This window comes from Corvus moneduloides, chromosome 15, assembly GCF_009650955.1.
Source record: "Corvus moneduloides isolate bCorMon1 chromosome 15, bCorMon1.pri, whole genome shotgun sequence".
NCBI classification, from domain to species: domain Eukaryota; kingdom Metazoa; phylum Chordata; class Aves; order Passeriformes; family Corvidae; genus Corvus; species Corvus moneduloides.
The window spans coordinates 15,178,932-15,199,106 of record NC_045490.1 but is presented as its reverse complement, the minus strand read 5'-3'; the positions used below and the strand labels follow the sequence as shown (position 1 = coordinate 15,199,106).

Sequence of the window (20,175 nt, the reverse complement as noted above, 5' to 3'; positions counted from 1 at the left end):
GTTTGTAGAGCAAGAGTAAGAACCAAGTACATGGAATAACTTTGAAAGATATGGTTGCACCTCTGTAGCTCTGATGCTTGTAGTGGCATTTCATGTTGTCAGATTAATTTTACCACATTTTAGCAGAAAACACATTGAGATTTCACAGGCTTCCCAGTAGCTCTGTGGAGTTGCTACATTTTTAAGCAGCTTCTAAAAACTAAACCATATATGACATGGATTATGCTGAGTACTCTTGTCAAATGAGAACCATTTTCCAGTCCATTTTATATGTTAGAGATAATCGAGTAATCTGTTTTTAATAATGTTAGTCAACAAAGAGAATATTCAGCCAATGCTATTAGTTTTGCATTTGGCTGCATCTAAAAATAAATCTGTTTTGTTTCAAAACCTTTTACAGTGAAGATATTTAAGCCATACAGTCATGTGTTACTCAGCAACTTGCAGGGTATCCTTGCTCCCCTGGCACAAAGTCAAAACCAATTTATGTCCCTCACTGGTGACTGAGCACAGCCACCCTCCAAGGTGTGCAACAGCCTTTTCAGAGATTTCCACCGTGCTGTCAGAGGTGCAGGGAGGGAGTATGAGGTGACTGATGTCATCCCTGCCTGAGTGGAATCCTAATAATTTTATTACATTTCCAGTTGAAGAGGCACACTTCACCTGAGTGATTCAGAGATACCCTAAACCATGAAAATGAGCCTTATGTCATCTAAATTGTCTTAGTTGTGCAGCTTAGAAAAGCCTCTCTCTGGCTTGATGTAAATGAAACACAGAGTAGTGCAATCCTACCAGATCAGGCCAAACAAAGGGAACAAAAATACAAGGACAAAATTGAATCCCTTTCTCTCAGTCAAGTCAGAAGGAGATGGAACCTCCTTATCCAACAGCAGTGGAACTTGGGCTCTAATGGAAAGGAAATAATGTGTCTAATTATCTTCTAATGCTGATTGTAGTGCATCTGCATGAAGTGAGTGTCGTCGCCCAGCATGACATTTCTGCACATTCAGGCACCATTAGTTATACACTCATTAGCGTCCAGACATGGGGAGAGAGGAAGGATGGAAAGGTTGAGACGTAGCAAATCAGTAAAACAGTGCTGAAATCTTTCAAAAACTAGATGCCCCTTTTCAGATGCTTGTCATTGTTCAGCAAACTCACCTTTCATGTGGTTTTAACAGATTTTAATACATTCCTCAATAAATACACAGGACCGATCATTTCATACTTCTGCTTACAGATAAAGAGCAGCAGTCAGTCTAAACAAGTTTCACTAAAACCTGTATAAAAATAAAAATACATATTCCTACTTTCACGGTGGCAAGTTTGGCTGCTGTAAGTTGAGCTGCAAAACCAAAACCTTCAATGAATTCTGTCCTGCTAGGCAGGATGTTGTCAGAGCAATTCTTTATGAGCTTTAAAAAAGAATCAAGCCTTAGAAAGGGACCAAGAAAACCAAACAAAAAAATCCCACTTTATATAGCTAGATTTGAAAAGAGTTAGAGGAACTCATTGAAATTTTAACCAACTTAATTTGTAGCTCAAAAGATGTAGAGAATGGAAAACCTCCTTACTTTCTGATTAGTAAGTTCTCATTCAAGTCATGTTTATTTAGAGTCTGCTTGGATAGCATGTGCCCCAGTGGAAATATCGTGAAGATGTACATGAAATGCTGTATTGCTTCAGCTATCAGTGAAGAGATTGGATGCTACTGGTACAAGCTGATGTCAGCTGTCAGGGAGTGCAGCAAGGTGGCTGAAAGTCATGTTCCAGCTCAGCACCTGGTTGAACTCACGGGCAGAAAATCTGGATGACAGTGACAGTCACGATGAGGCATCCAGCTCTGAGCACCTGAGTGCCAAGTGTAGTAAATCTGGCTCCTTGTATAAAGTTCCCGTGGCATAGTCAGTATTTATCTTCATGTTGTTGGCTGGTTATGATTCAAATTGAAGAGTATTTTCCAAACCAGGAACACACTTTACTTTAAAAATACAGCAGGCAATACTGAATCCCACTCTCACTGTAGCCAAAAGGGTGAATCTTGTGGGCTCCCTGAGAGGGTCTGCAGCACGCTGGGTGTCCCCGCAGTGCTGCTGGCTTCAGAGCTCCACAGTTCCCTTTCAGATGCTTGAAAGCTTTCCCCAGTGTCTGAAAACTTCACCAAATCCAGGCCATGGTAGATTTTGAGCTCCTTGTTTTCTCTAGGCCATTAAAGCCCAGACCCCAGTGGAACAGTGCCGAGCTCCCCATGGACACTGGTTGCTGCTTTGGGATCAGGGGCTGGGCAGTCTGCGTGATCCTCTGTACTGTTATAAAGTTGGCCTTCCATGCCTGCATTTAAACATTCAGACAACCCTTACGCTTTGGCATGGGCTGTTCCTCATGCTTGAGGGCCACCCCACAGGGTGGCAGAGCCATCTCCAGTATTAATGGGTCTTGGGATGGTTTTATCATCACTATTGTTCTTCATAAAAACCTTTTTTTTCATGTCCATAGAATGAAAGACAATATTAAGAAGCACGCTCTCTATTGAGGCTGTGGTCTGTCATACTGACTGATGTTTTCTGATCCTTCCTGGAATTTGCCTATCTCTACCCTGACATAGTTCATCATTTCTCTGAAATAATATGATCATTTATTTCTGGTTTTATATCAGGTGTGTTTTTCCAATAAGCTACAGCTAAAATACTTTCATCAGATTCCTGTTTACTAACCTTTTTTTAATCCTTTTTTCTCTTTACAGAGACATCAGCAAGAATCAAATAACCGACATTGCACCTGATGCATTCAAAGGCTTGAAATCTCTCATTTCATTGTAAGTAGAAAATAGCACTGAATGGGCATTTGGGGAGAGCTTGCATGTAAGAGGAATAAAAATGATAATGTGCTGTCTGGGGGAACATATGTTTCTGTGTGCAACTGCCAGCTTGTGTGAAGTATCTGATCTTTTGTAAATGAAAAATTGGTGATGGAGTTTAGAAAGGAGGACTGTCTGCAAGTCTCTTGTAAGGCTGCTGACTTCTGCACTTCTTCAAGTCAGTGCATTATTCAATCTACTGTACATGTGTACCTGCAGACTGCTCCATGCACTGCTACTCCTCCTGGCACATGAAACCCTCGCCTTAGCTCAGACACTGATTGCTGCTGTTAATCAGGGGAGAGTTGGGGAAATACTTCCATACTGGATTTTTCTTCCATAGTAAAGAAATTACACTCTCTTGGGAGTTTTCTGGTTTATTTGGTTTTTGTGGTGTGGGGTTTTTTTGGTTTGGTGGTTTTTTGGTGGGTTGGTTTTTTTTGGGGGTTGAGGTTTGTGGTTTTTTGGCGGTGGTGTTGGGTTTTGGAGGTTTTTTTCTTCAAACTAGTTAGGGAAGGACCTAACCATAAGAAAGGTGTATATGTCTTAGATAGAATTACTACTTTATTAAGCTGGAAGGGGACTAAGATATGATTTCATACAGAAGATAAAAGGAAGGTGGGATCTCTTGGCAGCCATTTGTTTCTCTTCGTAGAACACACAAAACTGATTTAGAACCCAGCTGAATTTACATGCAGCTGTGTTTCAGCCTAGGTACCCGCAGCACTAGTAAAACAGTTGAGTTTTTAATCGGTAAAATGAGCAATACAAGGTCAGAAGCTGCTTATTGAGGATAAATTAGAGTAGCGTTAGAAAGCCCCATGTTGAGAGAAGAGGGAACCACAACTAGAATGATATTTACCTGTGTTAATTTTAAAGACAGTATTGAAACAATTATCTCAATTATCTCATTATTGTATTCATATAACACAGCTTAGTTTTTAAAAACTGTAGTTTATTTCTACAAGCTGCCATATTTTTATTCTCTGAATACTGGATAATTCTGAGAAACTGAATGATTTTTTGACCAGAAGAATATCAGAAGGTTATTAAGTACTAAACTTACATGTTGCAGAAAACCTCTGAGCCAGAATGCAGAAGGGTTGGCCCTTTCTTGTGCCCTGAACCCAGCTGGGAGAATGCCAGAAATATATATTAAGTGTTGCTGGTGTTTGTTGAATAGTTCAGGCAGTGTTATTCAACATGCTGTGGAAATGGTCAAATCCCTCACTGCTGTCTGGAAACAGTTCAGCAAGAGAGTGACATTTACTGAATGCTACAGTTTTGGCTTAGTATGGAACTACTGCTGATGCTGCAGTGCTGCAGCTTCCTGGTCCTGGCAAACCTCCTGGTCAGGAGTGAGCTGGATGGGCAAGACGTTTCCACTGGGCTTGACTTTCCAAGGCAGAACTTACTCAGCTTTAGCACAGTTAATTCAGATACCCCCAGGTGGCCTCAGGAGTGTGGGATGAAACACATCAGAGTGGACAGAGAGGAAATGAGAATATAAACTGGGCAGGAATTTACAGTGTTTGGACTTGCATACAGAAGCAAGTGACATGACTCTGTATTCTCTGCCTAGTGATACTTTAAGTAAATGATGTTTGAATATGTTTATATCCAAGTGGGTAAAATGGTGCTTAAGTTAATGCCAGTGGGTTACAGCAGGGAGATGAGATGCAGCACAGCAAAGGCTGTAGCGAGGGAACTGCTTCTGAGTCTTTCCTTTGTTCCATGCTTGCCTCAGTTTCCCTCCACCAGAGACACACAAAGCTGCAACACAAAGTTGCTCCTCTCCTTGGCAGCCTTGTTTCTAGGACATTATCAACTCCAGTCTTGAAATTATCAGCCCCCTCTTCTAGGGTCAGTTGTCCACTGTGCTTTTACTTTCTCTTGAAAGGTTTTGCCCCTGCTGTTCATTGCAGGTAGGTCTTACAAATGTTTTCCCTATGGTTGACAAGTCATGCTTAGTTCCCTCATCTTCACAACCTGTCACCCAGACCTGGCAGGTTCCTCCCTGTAGTTCTTTCAGTTTCTGAGCCCTAGGTATCTTTATGGAGCAAGATATCTGCTGGTCAGCAGAATCTGGGTTTTTCTGAGGAAAGCTTCCCCAGGTTTCTTCCCCTCAGAAGCAGAGGATCTTCTTTTGTCTGAACTTCACCACAGCCACCAGCCCAGCTCAGTCAGGCGCAGAAAGACAAATGCAAGAGAAGAGGACTCCTCAGAACTGCCAGCCCTCCCAAGGACACTGCCAAAGGGGAAAGAACAAGGAGGTAGAAATGAAGTGAGACAGTTGCTTGCCAGTGTTTTCCCTCTTAAGCCACTCAGTTATTTTGGTGCCCAAGGCCCCAGTAACTTTAGTCAGCTGCATACCCTGAAGGAACAGAGCTCTGCATACAACCTCAGCTCGGCTGAGAGCAACTTTTATTGTTCTTACACCTCAGTCAGATGTGATTGGTGCATACATTTTAATGAGACACCACCGAGGTTTAATCTCTGTGCAGAGCAGCTGGACTTTTCAGCTAGCTGAGTTCAAACCAGAAGAAAGGAGGGGAAAGTATTAATGCACAAATGAAAGTAAGCAACTTGGTTTCCATTAAAAATGAAGTGCTGCTGTACTGCCTAAAATCCTGGCTTTTTTTCCCTCTGCATTATTCCCACTTTGTGCTCGTCCCTCTGCTCCCTGCTTGCATGCAATCACAGTGCTCCCTTTGGGTCTGGAGAGCCAGAGTGCTCCTCTGGAAGGCAGCCAACATTGTTAGTCTGGCTGCCTAATGCAGGCCTATATTTAGTGGGTTTTACTCTGCTTTCTTCTGAAGTCAGCTTGGCTTGGTGTTTCCAGGCAGAAATGCTTCTCAGAGTACTCTGCCTATTGTACTTGTGTAGAGATGGTAGAAAAAATGGTGTATTGCAGTTTTCAAAACATGGGAATGTTTATAACAGAATCTGTGTCCTCTAAAATGTATAAAACTTAAATGTTTTAAAAGTGCTAAGTGATCCATGTGCTAGCAGGTCATAAGTTTTTATTGTAAATCTATATGTTTTCTCTAACAAGAAATTCACCTATGGGAGTCAAACGGGTCACAAAATGTTTATACTTGAAGGCTGCCATTTCTGCCTTGGGTTTCTCTGCATTTAGCAAAAAAAAGGCATGTTTGTTCCTGTAGGGAACTTAAGACTTCTCCATTCCCCACATGCAGGAAAAAATCAGTTATTTTCTCGATGCCTCTTTTTCAATGGGATTTTGTTCCCTATTCATATGACTCTTTGGAACAAGGAATTTCTAAAATTTGGGGATGCACGTAACTTTTTTTCCCCTGGTTGTTACAGAATAAGGAACCAGAATGGTTATTCTTTAAGAGCATTTTTTTCTTCTTCTTCCTATAGTTTTCTGGCCTTCCCTTCCCTTCCCTTCCCTTCCCTTCCCTTCCCTTCCCTTCCCTTCCCTTCCCTTCCCTTCCCTTCCCTTCCCTTCCCTTCCCTTCCCTTCCCTTCCCTTCCCTTCCCTTCCCTTCCCTTCCCTTCCCTTCCCTTCCCTTCCCTTCCCTTCCCTTCCCTTCCCTTCCCTTCCCTTCCCTTCCCTTCCCTTCCCTTCCCTTCCCTTCCCTTCCCTTCCCTTCCCTTCCCTTCCCTTCCCTTCCCTTCCCTTCCCTTCCCTTCTTCCTGTGCTGGAAGAATTAATCTTGCCATGCAATACTTCTTTTATATAAACATGAGAGCAAATAGTATCCTTGCATTGAGAAGTGTGGCAAAATTGGGTGGTTGCAAAGGAATGTATTATCTGAATTTGAAGGAAAAGTTTGAGAACCACTCTGTTTGTAGTACCTGGTGTTTGTGTTCCATGGTTAGCAGGGCCTCAGCAGGAGTTGGAATGGTTAATAACAGCCCAGAGCATGGGGGACAAGTTAGGAATAGTTTCATGTTTCAAGATTTCTGCACACACTTTCTGAAGTAAATGAGTTTTTCATTTAATCAACTCGAAATCTGGTATCAGTGAGAGGATCGTATCAGCATTTGGTTATTGTTAATAGTATTAAAGATAAATGTTAGTCTTGAGGTCAGTAAACATCCCACAAATGTAGGTTTGGAAGGCCATATGCAGACTGTCTGGGGACATTTTATGAGATATGACAAAATAGTCTAAGCCTTCAGGGTGTTAAACGCATGAATATGTTTTAGACCATTGCAGAGGGAGAATTCCTTTGGTTTTGTTCATATACTGAATTAAGCTAGTGAACACTTTAAAAGCTTAGATCAGCCTGGGCACAAAGACAAGAGACAGCTTAGGTTTTGACATAGGAGTCCCACTTAGACCATCATCTCCTGGGTGATGATGTATGGGGTGTCATTCATGGTGATTTGAAATCTGCAATAAAACACTGTCTATTGCAATAGCTGACAAACTTATTTTAAGGTAACAAATTGCTTTGGATAGTTTTACTGTGATTTATTTAGCTTGGCTTGTTCTGAAGAAATATGAAATAGTGCAGGGGAAAATAATTACGTGTCTAAGGTTCTTTTAGATATTAGAAATTTATTGCTGTTTTTATCCCTATCAATTCCTACTCTTCTGAAAACCTGAATTCGTATTGAGCCTGTGCCATTCTACATAGCTTGGGAAATATAATTCTTCCTAGCAAGAATTGTCTTCACAGTCTGAAGGAAAGTTAAAAGCATTTTGAGGACTGAAAAAGACATTGCATAAAGTCACAATTTGACACTTCAGTAAGAATGTTTCAGCCCAGCCAAAATAAAGGAACACTTAGCTGGAAACCATATGGTCTAAAGTAAGGGATTCTGTGCTAGGCTTTCATACCTCAAAAAACTCTGTGTCACCTTCAAGGGAAAAATCTCTGTATTCTGTGATCTGACTTAATGAAGCAGCTAAATTGCAACTACGTTTGCAAGTAAGGTAGGCTGAGGAATAGAGACATAAAATAAAGACAACACAGCAATTATTTTTTCACAACCCTTCCAAGATGGTGTAGTTTAACTTCAGTGCATCTGAAAGGCTGTGTACTGGTAAAGTCAGTGCAAATTCCCTCATTTTAAAATGGTTCAAGAGGTCAGAATGGATAGAGACTGTGAAGAATCAGTGTAGATTTTATATTTTAAGACCCTGCTGCTGACGGTTTGATCCATGCTTGATCACATTCTCACCCAAGAAAACATACTTGTGGCTACGTGTGCTTCCTGTGCTTTCTGTGTGTGGTGTGTCCCAGCCTTGCAGATCAATCTATGCAGTGACTATTTTCACTGTTTAATCTTTATTTTAGAATATCAGTTGGATTAAATGGCAGAACTTGAAGTTGAGCAATAACAATTAATTATTTAATTAGCAATTTAATATCTAATGTGTCTTAGGATAGATACATTGCTAAGAGACTATCAAAATATGATGCCAGAATCAGACTGAAGAAACAATGCCTCATTTGTGACTGTTTTATATCTGTATAACTTTTTGTTGCAGATCCGTAATGACTCTTTAGGGTGCTTCTCCCAGGGATTTCCAATGCTCACAGTGCTGCCAGGGATCTGTGCTTTATGTGCTGTGGTATTTGTCAGACCCGTGGCTGACTTGCTTTCCTAAAGATGAGAAGCCAGTGAAGAATCAGGAGCACACACTAAAAATCTTAGTCATTATTTTTGTGTTTTAATAAATGTTCTGATTCACTGATTGACTGTCTATTGGCGGCAGTAACTGAGCTAATTTTACTTTTATTGCATGTTAACTTTGTTAGTGTATTTTTAATTAAAAAAATGCTTTGGGTCTAAAATTTCAGGTGCTCTGGGATGGAAGAAGGGTTGGGTTCCTGTGCCAAGCTTGCACATCAGCCAGGACATCTGCGTGTCCTGCAACACATGTGAGGGAAGCAAGTGAACACCATTCTTAGAACTTGTAATGCCAAAGGGAAAATCTCCTAAAATTGGCCTCTGCTGGTAAAAGCACTGGGAAATTAAATTAAGTTCTTGAATTGAATTGGTTGTTTTTTCTGCTATATGGCCTTTTGAAGTTACCTTTTTTTTTTCTTGTCAGGCGTTTTTGTTTGGTTTCTTTTTCCCCCAGAGGTGCTGTTCTGGGAGCACTGGGGGGCAGGCCAGGGAGATGGGCAGTGTGGCAGGAGGAGAGGAGGGTCACTGTGGCTGCAGGGACTCCCAGCCTGGCTGGCTCCATCAGCTCTGCCCAGGGCAGCAGCTGTTGCTCAGAGCAGAAGCCTGATGGACCAAAGGCAGCCCACAGTCCTGTTCCTTGGTGTGAGTGTGCTCTCCTGGCTGACACAGAATAGAGAACTCTGAGCAAAGCAGGTTTTCTGTGCTCTTTCCTGCAGGAAAGGGCAATAAGGAGCTCCAGAGAGGAGCTGCAGTGCAGTGCAGATCTCCCCTCCTCTGCACTTCCTCTGGCAGGGCCGTCTGCCTGCAGCCCTGGCATGGCAGGCAGGCATGGCATTAGCTAATTTGGCTCTGTGCAGTGCTGAACATGAATATGAATTAGAGACAAGTGCCTGAGCTCTCATACTGACTTTTGTTTAGCTGCTAATCTGTTTGAATGCTAATGTGCCACATGCACATAAGCCAAATTAGTTTGGAAAATGCTTATTTTCCTTTTCATGGCTTCTAAAAATTGGAGCTTTGTTTTATTTTATAAGCTACTTTGATCTGTTTTATTTTGCTCAAAATAGTAAAGAAGATGTATAAACACATCCAAGGTTTACAATTCAGTAGCACACTGCTCTATGACCTTCTGACTCTCAAATTAAAAATAAATGAAAAAAAATTGCTCTGAGGGTCTTATTTTGATATTGCATTCAGTAGTACGTAGGATGTGAGTGCTGATATTTCTTTAAGGTTTTACTTTACCCGAGTGTTTTACTTCTGCAGCCAGAATAACCCTTAGGCTGGAGTGGGGATGTTTTTACTTTCCATGGGCATTTTGTAAAACTTGGCTTCTCAATTCTTCTTTGCTGTTGTACTATGCATTATTGATCAGCCCTGATGATCCTGCTCCTTCACAAAACTAAGGAAGATATTTCTCTGCCATCCCAGAGTTTGCAGTCTAACCTCGGTGTACACACCTGCTAAAGAAAGGTTTTTCAGAAAGACTGGAAGGTGAAAAGGAAGTCTGCTGGGTTCTGTGGGCATTAATGTTTTAACCTTTTACAAATATTTTATTTGCAGTGGTTTTGCTTTTGCTTCCTGATACAGGTGTACACATCTTTGTTCAGAAAGAAATCTGTGAGTCAGCCTTTCACATGTTGGTTTAGAGCCCAGTGAAATCCAGGGACTTGAATGTTCTGAGTGGTCCTGTTAAACCTTTACAAGTCCAGCCACCATTTCTGTCTAGCTTTGGATAGAGTATAAAAATTTACATCTATTTATTTTATTTTGTTGAAATAGGAAATCGTGTGTGTCTTCTGAGGCTAAAGTTAAAAAACAATCAGAAAAATTTAGAAGCATTCATTACAAAAAACACTAACTGGAGCAGCACATTAAAAGGCATCCTCGTGACTCTGTACTAGATAGAGAAATGGTTACATTTGTTTAGAGAAAGTAGAATGCTGGATGACCATTAGCTTCTTGAGCAGCACTTCAGTTCCTGCTAAGCTGCAAAAGTAGTGAAAAATGAGGTTTCAGTTTAGGATTTGCTATTGAAATGGTGTTATTTTGTTTAGGCTCAGAAATGAGCTGATCTGGGAACACTCCTCCAGGGATGATAGACTCCCAGTGACTGATGAAGAGTAAACTGAAGTGGCGATGCTCTGGGAAGGCCAGGGGGTATTGGAAATGGTCTGTCATGCTAAGAGTTTGTTTTTCAGTATGTTCCTCTCTTCCTAATATCTCAAATGTTGTAAGGCAGAGCAAGCCAGGATTTCAGCCAACATCCAAGCCTCACATGGCCGTTTGATTCATGGCCAGCCTATGGTCCCACACTGAAGCGTGAGGGAGCCAACCAGTTTAGTGACACATAAGCAGCAAAGTTCTGGCATGAGCTGGTTTATAACCATTTGCCATGTCCTATGTAGAGCATAGAAATTACAGAAATTCTGATTTTCCCAATTTAAGGTGTTCAGGTAAGGCAAAATACTGTCAGGGGGAGCCTCATCATCTTCCCTTTTACCAGGACTCACATAAGCTCGTCACCCACTCTCTGGTTTTGACAACTGATACCAGCCTGCAGAAATGACATGAGTAAATACTTCAGCCATGACTGAATTTCAGGTGTTCCTGTCATACATGATTTTGCTCTGATCACTGGGTAACCCATCTCAGCATAATGGTGGTTCTGTCTCTCTTCCCCCTTAGTTCAATTTCTAAAGGTAATATATATGTGCATTTTTCCATTAAAAAATGAAGTATTTTTAATGTTAAAACTGAATCATGGATATCAGGTCATATGTTTATGGTTGATTAAATATGCACAGTGACTCGCATTTTTGTTATTAAAGCCTTACTGATTTTTATAACTAAGCTATACCTAAATTATTTCTGACTTCCTGAAATATATGTCTATTTCCCATTCAGGATAAATTTCTTTATATTAGTTCATTGAAATGGTAACAGCAGCTGGTGAAGCCACAATATTTTATCCAATGATGCCTGTGTCACATTTCATGCCAATTACTATATCTTAAGAGACTCAGTTATATGAAATTTTATCTACAGCAGCTTGTGCTCTCTGGCTTTTAAATTCAGTATTGCTGAGCAGAATTCTAGGTTTTTGCATCAGACAATGTGCCTTTCAGTGGCTAAAATATTTCTAAAAGGGATGGAAAAAAAACTCCTTAACAGAATGAAAAATATTTCAGATACAGTTTTTGGATGATGTCCAGTTTCTACATTAAAAATGCTTTCCAACACCAGACGAAGCCTGAATCATAACGACTCATTTAATGCCATGTGCTCTCTGAAAAGAAAATGAGATCACTGGTTAAATGAAATGCCCACAGATCCTGGGCATGGTGCACCATGATCAATAAAGATGATAATGCAGAGATGTGGGAGGACACTAAACTGGGCTGTTATTTAAGATTTATTTTGTCTTCCTGAATTTTCAGAGTGCTCTATGGAAACAAGATCACGGAGATTCCCCAGGGCCTTTTTGATGATCTTGTGTCTCTGCAGCTGCTGTGAGTATGATCCCTTCCTCTTTATTTTACTGACTAGCTAGATTTACTGTTCTTTCAGCTTCTGACATTAATAGAACCACCTTTTCCACTGAAAACTCACTGGGATGTGCTAGTCTGTTGTTTCTGTGTCAGGCAAGAGGGAGGCAAGGGCTGAAAAAACTAAAAAAGGAAGGTGTCAACAGTTTTATAGCACAGTGTGTATAATGGATAATAGACACAGAAGATTTAAGTGTGGGGAGGAAATGAGAGACTCGGTCCAAGAAAGGAAATTTGGTCACCGGCTGATGCGTGGGTGGGGATGCCATCTGATTGTTTTTACACATTTAGCACTTGTGGTTGAATGTCTGGATCCTAGAGGGCTTCTGTGCTGCAAGAACCTGCTGGGGCAAGTGAAAGGGCAACATGAGAGGTCTGGTTGCTGCAACTCGTGCTCAGTTCCACGTTCTTATTATGTCAAATGGAGCTTGGTTGCAAGAGAAATGATTTCACAATATATTGTTACTTAAGTATCTTATGCCACGTGTGATTTAACTTGCAGTCATGATCAGGGTAATATATATATTTTTTTTCCGTATGTATTAATGGAGCAGAAAAAATTTCCTAAGCCAAATGTGAAATTGCAAATTTCACTCACTCCTGTCTCCATGATCACATTGGGAACCAGCAACTCCTTCAAAGGGAAGGCAATCATCAGCCAGTCAGTAGAGGGAGCAGCAGGGAAGTGAGTTTAATATATATCCCTAATGTTCTCATTACCATTGTGGATGATGCACTTAGAAAATAAAGGCAATGTATCAAATGTGAGTCAATTCTGGTTTATGTCACATACAGCACTCCACCCCGAACGGTAACTCATACTTAATATAGAATATGAAGTAGCTTTTAGACACGTTAGTTTAAGTCTTTCTGACAATCCTGACGTAGCCAGCAATGAATTTCCCAAAGATTGTCATTGCCATGGGATGTGTCCCTGTGATTGCAGCCTTTGCTGCCCTTACATGCTGTATCAAAGTAAGCATAGATTTGGATTAAAATTCACGAGCAAAGCCAAACAAGGAAAATGAAGTAGCTGAAATGACTCTGAATGCTAAGTGAAGGACTACTCAGATGTCTAATTTATCCATAAGACCTTAATTGCAAACATGGTCCACCCTGTTCCAGAGCAGGACAAGCAAGAGCCCCTTTGGTTTGGCTGGGACAGTTCCTGAGCTGTGGCAGTGGGGAGCTGCCCATTGTTTTATCTTCACCTTGTGCACATACTTTTCCTGGCAGCTCTTTTCCTCTCTCCTGCCCCAAACCTCACAAGTTTTCTGGTACTTCAGTGTTTCCATGGCAGCCTGTGCAGTAAGAGGAATTTTGGGAATGGTTTTCCAGGTGTCAGGACAATAATTATGAAAGTGCAGAGGAGCTGGGACTTGTCCCACTTTGACCTCTGAGAAGAAGAACTGTATTTTAAAAAATCTGAGTTTTATGACAGTCCTCCCCAAATATTTTATGGTTACAAGTTTAAAGTGATACAGTTGAACACAGTTCTGTCTAATCCAGGACTCTTCATGGATAGAATCTTTCCCAGTAGGAAAATATATTAAAAAAAATCACTCAACACATGTATCATGGTGTCCTATAAAATACGGGTCTAGAATTTTTGCATAAGGCATTAAGCAATTTTTAACTCCTTTACAGAATAGTCCTGGCGTGGATGTAGAGCAGGCTTTCAGTGAAGTGCATATTTAAGACAAGAGACAATTGTTTTTAGTCAGAATTAGTTCAAATGATGCCTTGTTGTTAAGGAGACAAATTCTGTGTGCCAGAAAACCATTGAAAGGTGTTGTGCTTCAACTATTTAAACATTCTCAAGTTGAGAAGATCTAAGTAGGTTGCCCCATTTTGGGATTCCTAAAATACCATGACCCTGGAGCCTTCTAGGATCTTCTTGAGCATGTTTGTATGTAAAGCATCTTTTGCCAAGGAGAGCATTGAATGATCATGCTTTAAATGCAAACAAATGTCTGCAGCTTTTCCGATTGTGGCTTTGAAGCAGCTGTTTTGGGATTGCTTGTAGTATTTTAATGGCTACTAAAAAAAAAAAATAAATGGCATTCGTTGGTCTTAGACCTGCTGTTGAACAATTGGAAGAGTGCCCTATGATTAGATCTAATTTAGTGTTCAGTGGGCACTAGATTGGATTTCTTCTTATTAGTCTGGAGACACTCTGATAAGAACACTGATTAAGGTATCCTGGTAGCCTGTCTGATTTCCTGAGCTGGAGCAGGAGCAGTTTTGAAAATGTACTGGCTTTATGATAAAGCAGGACACAATGAGAAAAAGGGAGTCCTTGTGGGACCTGTATTGTTTAGAAGGAAAAAATATTATTTAGAAAGAAAATATATTATTAAAAAGGAAAAAATAATTGCTGTGAAATTTCAGAACAGATAATATCGTTATTAATTGTTTTGGATAGAACTCCTCAGAGTTTCTCAGACATGTAATTATTCTTCAGTTTAAATATACTGTCACAGTACAGGCTAGGATTATTCCACTGTATTCTGGCTGAATTGTTCTGTGTAAGGGCCTAACACCTTCAGACAGTACCACTGATGTCAGGAGCCCCAGAGTGGGTAAAGGCATTCTCATCTCAGGCATGGTCACATCTGTAAGTGCCCTGTTTGACTTTGGTGTAGGGGAAATTAATTCAGAACAAGTTTTAGACCACCTGGCTGGCATCAGCATTCCACATTTCTGCCCTATAAGGCAGAGGTGGTAAGCCAGTATTATATTATATTTGGCAAGAGAATAACTAGACATGGTTAGATAATAAGGGTTTGGGGGTTTTTTGTTGAGGGATTAGGGTATGGTTTTGTTGGACTTTTTTTAAACCCTGTGGGTTTGATTCAAAATGTTGTTTCTGAAGTTTTCATTACAAGTAACTATCTTAAGTAGTTAACATTACCCACAAAAATAATTGCAATTGGATTTTTGTTAAATTGCTGATTTCACAAATCTTATGTGTTTCTTAAATATGCAGTGGTAACCAACAGAGCAGCAAAAACCATTCTTCAAGTCCAACTACTCATCTGTTCTGTGGAGCAGAAGCTTTTCTTGGACTATGTAGTTTTCCTTACCCTTTTGCTAGTTGCCAGAGGAGAGGATGATAGAAAGCTCTGTAGCTACTGTACCCTATCCTCATACATTCTTCTTTTCAGCAGGTTGGATCAAATGCCTTCTGAGAATTTTAGGTCAATTTGAGTTTGAGAGAGCTATGTTGTTTTCCAGAAAGGGATAATTGGTTTTTAGCTTTTGTGGTGGTTTTTTTATACAGTGAACAGAAACTTTCATTTTATTGGGGGAGCAATGCATCCAAGCTGTGAAATAGTGTTTGATTAATTATCATTGTTTGCATTTCTTGCATTTAGATACTGAAAGAAATGCAAAGGTTTCAGCTTACGGTGGAAGTTTTCAAGTAACCGTTAGCTGTGGGCAGTTTGAACTCCTGTCCAGGAGGCCTTCAACTGATCTTGGGCTGTCTAGAAAGTGGAAGACATTTAAATGTGCTGCTCAGCTGTCCTTCAGTTTCCTGGGAATGTGGACAGGCTCTTTGAGGAGCCCTTGAACTTGCCAAAGTGCTGCCAGTCACTGCGCAGGGGGCACAGCACACACTGCAGCTCTTTCCCTCTGGGCAGCCCTGTGGCAGATAAACCCAACAGCAGCTCCACTCACTCAGCAATGGGCACCGAGTTTGTGAGCCAGCATTTGTCATATCTAAGTAATACACTTCCCTCCCTGCAACCAGATTAAAACAAACATTCTGGGAGCCTTTTTATTACAGCTGTACGCCATGCGCTTTGCGGTGCTCTGTTTCCTGGAACAAGGAGCTATCATAAAATCTCTACTGTTTAAAGAGGCTGTATAGCAGAATAATATGAGGGATGAAGTCTCATTTTTCAAATGTCTGGCAAGTATCAGTTTTCAATAAATCCTTTTCCTTGAGGAAATTTACTTTGCATGGTTACTAATCATACAAGTGCTCAGGCGTGTTGATCCTAAATCTTCTGCTTGTGATCCCCATGTTTTACTGAGCAAGAAAAATCCCCGTAGTGGGCTCTGTTTTGATGTTGCTAAACGTAGATCTACTCCTGGGGTACATATATATTAAAATCAGAGGCTCGTTGTGCTCCTCTCTCAAAAAACGAAGCCAAAACCTTACAGCCTTCTCTTCCTTCACCTAATATCTGGTCATTAGGGAAAACTCAATGCTATGATTAGAAAGGACCAATAATCATATTGGTGCCTGGAGTTTGACATACTGACAGATAAAGTGATGTCAAAAGTGGTGACAAATTATCACTCACCTAACCTGGGTTAAAATTGGAACTAGATATAATATTTACAACTTCAGCTGACCCTAAAATAGACTTGTATGAAGTGACAAGTCATGTATGTACTTTAAGAAACTGCTATCATCAGTCTTCCCAAAATTCAGCCAGTCAAATTTTGGTTTGAGTGATTCTTTTTTTTTTTTTTTTTAACTTGTCATTTATTCTGGTTTTTCTGGGATGAATAAGGCAGATACTTGGTACCCCCAGCTCTTTTCTGGTGAGGTTGCTTGGAAAGTATCTCCATGGCAAGTTTGCCAAGTTTGAAGTGCTTATGTTGATTTGTAACTCTAAATTGAATCCCAGTACTGAAGAGCTTAAAACAGGATCTACGAATTACTTTTTGTTTACTTTTGGGGCTTGATAGAATCTCAAAGAAAATGCTGTGATGCACAAACTTGCACAGAGTATATAAAAACAACAGAATGTACATCAATTCCAGTATTTGGCATTGTATACATTGCACTTTGTATACATAAATATATTAACCAGCCATGTAAACAGTACATAAATGTCAGAATAAAGAAAGTGCAGTTTTCCATTTACAAGTCCTCAATAGCACAGTAGTCTCTTTTCTTCCCCATAGTGATCTGGGCTTTAAGTGCTGCATAAAATCTTTTCGTTCTGTGGAGTTCTTAATTTTTCTCATGGAGAATAGACAGCAGGCAGTAAAAAAAGAGACCTTCTGCCCAGATGTAAGGGGAAAACATTTGCACAGTGATGTCACATAGTTGGAGTAGGCTGCCCTACTGCATCCTCTGTCCTTCAAGGCTTTAAAGACCAGACTGGATAAAGCTCTAAGCAACCCAGTCTGACCTTGTAAGTCATCCTGGTTTGGCAGCCTAACAGGACAAGAAACCACTCAAGCTTCCTGGAATTCTGAATTATCCTGTGATCTGGTGATCTGCATTAACTGTGCATGAATGGGTCATGTTTTGAGTGGGGTTCAGACCAAATGACCTGGAGGTCCTTTGCAACCTGTGTCATTTCTGGGTTCTGTGAACCTCAATTCTTAGCAAAATGACATACGACAAAATGACACTCTTGATTACTCAAAATACTTTTGGCTATAGCACAGAGACTATGCAACCCTCATCCTCCTAGGCCAGGACAGAACACTCTGTGCACAGACCCGTTTAATAGCTTTAGAATTGCTTTCCAGCCATTTGCCTCAAGCTTTTTTCCTTCAGATTTCTGCATTTAGGTTGCTACTGTGATAATGTTACTAAACTCAGTAGCCGCTGTTAGTGAGGGAGCAGCATCTGCCAGACTCAGAAATACAATTACAGTCAAGCACTAATGAAAGACTGCAACAGCATCTGCCTTTTCTATGTCACTTGTGTAGCCTGGCTGCATGCAGCTTCCCAAAACAACTGCTCATTCCTACGTCAGTGTGATCCAGCAGCCCCTCTGACGCCAGTGCTCCAAGCTGGACTGTCTTGACAAACTCTCCTCATTATACACAAATCTAACTCTCATAGCACTGAAAGCTGAGAAAATGTGTTTATTCTGTTGTGCATCTGGATTATCACACGGTTATCTAGAATCAGCTGTGATCTTGTCTGCTGGCACAAGTTAGGCACTATTGAATTTCAAATAGCAGGAGTCTGGGTGCTGTGAGAACACGTGTTTATAATTCTCCAGGTAGTAACAGAAGTACCACAGGATTGTTTTGTGGATGGTGTTCAACTGGAGTTGCATACTTTTGGATCAGAAAAGGAATTTCTCTTTTTAAAATCCCACCAAAACAGGACTGTCAGACTGTGCTCTGTACTTCCTTCTCGACTCATTATCAGCTTGCGACTTTTTCATTTTAATTTACTGTGAATAAATTTGTCATCACCATCATCCAGTTTCCTGAACACGGAGAAACACTTGAAGCTGGTTAAGCAAGCATGATGATGATTTCATGCTGGTTATTATCGACTGAAGCACTGACAGACTCTTCAGTGGTCAGTCATCACATTAGAAAATGTAAATTTTAGTAGATATTTAAATATCTCAACACAGTGAGAGACAATCAAAATGCTCCCTGACAGTCCAGGCCATCTTAAAATGTTCCTGAAACCTAATATAATTATTTTGCCAATAACTAAGCAGGGGCACACACAATTCTGTCATTAGATGTTGCTTGTCATTGACTGCTGGGATGACCGAGTACTTGACTAGATATTGCTGTATTGACACTTTCAGCTCCCATGAAAAATTGTGTTGAATCAAAGATGACACTTGATTCCCTATGAATTTCTGAAATTCTGAAAAATATGTGCTAATTTTTTTTTGCACTTGTTGTAACAGGTATTATATATCCTCAAAAAAGCTTTCTGCTGAGAATTCTTTCTTTGCTGCCTTATAGTGCCTCTGAATGTAGGTGAAGCCTTCAACTATTGATATTCTGTAAAGGTCATGTCTGTTCAATTTGTATTCTGCTGTTACCCAGGCAAAACTGTTATCCATTTCTCCTCTTTCCTACAAGTCTCCTATGCCTCTTACATCTGTTTTTTCTGGTGAGTTCTCATTTTCCCTAGTGGAGTCTGGCATGTGGGATGTGCCAGCCAGTTCATGGGATGCCAAACATTTTCATTCTCATCATGTTGTCGTTGCTGTCAAAACACAAAGCTGGTGAAAAAGGAAGAGAAGCTTTTCAGTGCCTCAGTGCAGCTTTTCTCCTCAACACTTTCCTTGAGGCTCACTAATGTATTTAGGGTGATTCCTGCTCTATCCTGGAGCACCAGAGAGACCAGCCTGCAGTCCCCAGCACGTGTAAGGTTGCCAGGCTGCTGTTGCTTCTCCAAATTTTGTGGTTATTTCCTGATAGTTTGATTACTTGACTTTACTGAGATAAAAATACAAACATGGCTAAGGGTAAAAGCCGTATAAACATTCCCATTTGCTCTTAAAAAACAATTTTTTCAATCATTTTGGGTTTGGAGTTCAGAATGTTATTTAAATGTTAATCACTTGAAGCTGTGCTTGGGCATATAATTCAATTATGGGACCATCTTAATTATGCAGATGGTGCTTATGAGCAGCTGATACAATTACAGAGCCAATTCAGTGCACATTCATTTCAAGGGCTTAGCTGAAACACATTATTATTTCAATGTGTGTGGACAAATCCACTTTTTCAGGAAATGGGTTCATGGAATTGTAACAGTGCTCAGCTCGTTGCTTTCAATGGTGTGCAAACCACAAGGTCTTTAACCATTCTCCTGTATTCTGTGGTGGTCCAGGGCTTGTCAGAGGTTTCTTCATGTTTTTTACATATCCAGAGGGATGAAAATGGAGACTTGAGTTAATAATCCATCATCCCTCTGGGTAGCAGGCGGTTTTATTTCTACTTGAATATTTAACCACCTTTTGAATGGTGCCCCACATCTGGAGGCCGTGTGTAAATCTCATCCAATCAAGCTGATAACAAAATAGGAGAATTAGTGGAATTTACTTTCACCATGACTTGGTGAAAAATAAATACCATGTAATTCCTGCTAAAATAAGACTCCCCTTTTAATGTTGTTCCTTCTTTTGGTGTTAGTCCAATAAAAGGAACCCTTGGTATGTTTTATGGCCTGGTTCAGTGTTCAAAGAAGATCAGTGTTTCTGCTTCCTGGAATATGTTTTTCTCATCTGCCTTTGTGTTAGTTAAAAAAAAACCTCTTATAACCACTTTTAGCACCATGTGAGGCCTGCCTTGTATACCTAATTAATAATTAGATGCCATTAGGGGAGCTGGGATAGTGAAGAAAGATTAAGTAAAGAACTGAGATTTATAGAGGGAAATATTCATAGCAGATATTTTAAAATAACTGAGAGTTTTGAA

General features: G+C 40.4%; 1 protein-coding gene across 3 annotated transcripts in view; it reads left to right on the top strand.

Annotated features, from left to right (window-relative positions):
• SLIT3 (slit guidance ligand 3) overlaps nucleotides 1-20,175 on the top strand; it is a 469,203-nt gene that overhangs the window by 319,738 nt on the left and 129,290 nt on the right. For all 3 annotated transcript variants that reach the window (XM_032124874.1, XM_032124875.1, XM_032124873.1), the window contains 2 exons: nucleotides 2,744-2,815; nucleotides 11,911-11,982. In XM_032124874.1, coding sequence (XP_031980765.1) covers nucleotides 2,744-2,815; nucleotides 11,911-11,982 — 144 coding nt within the window. The remainder of the gene's footprint in view (nucleotides 1-2,743; nucleotides 2,816-11,910; nucleotides 11,983-20,175) is intronic.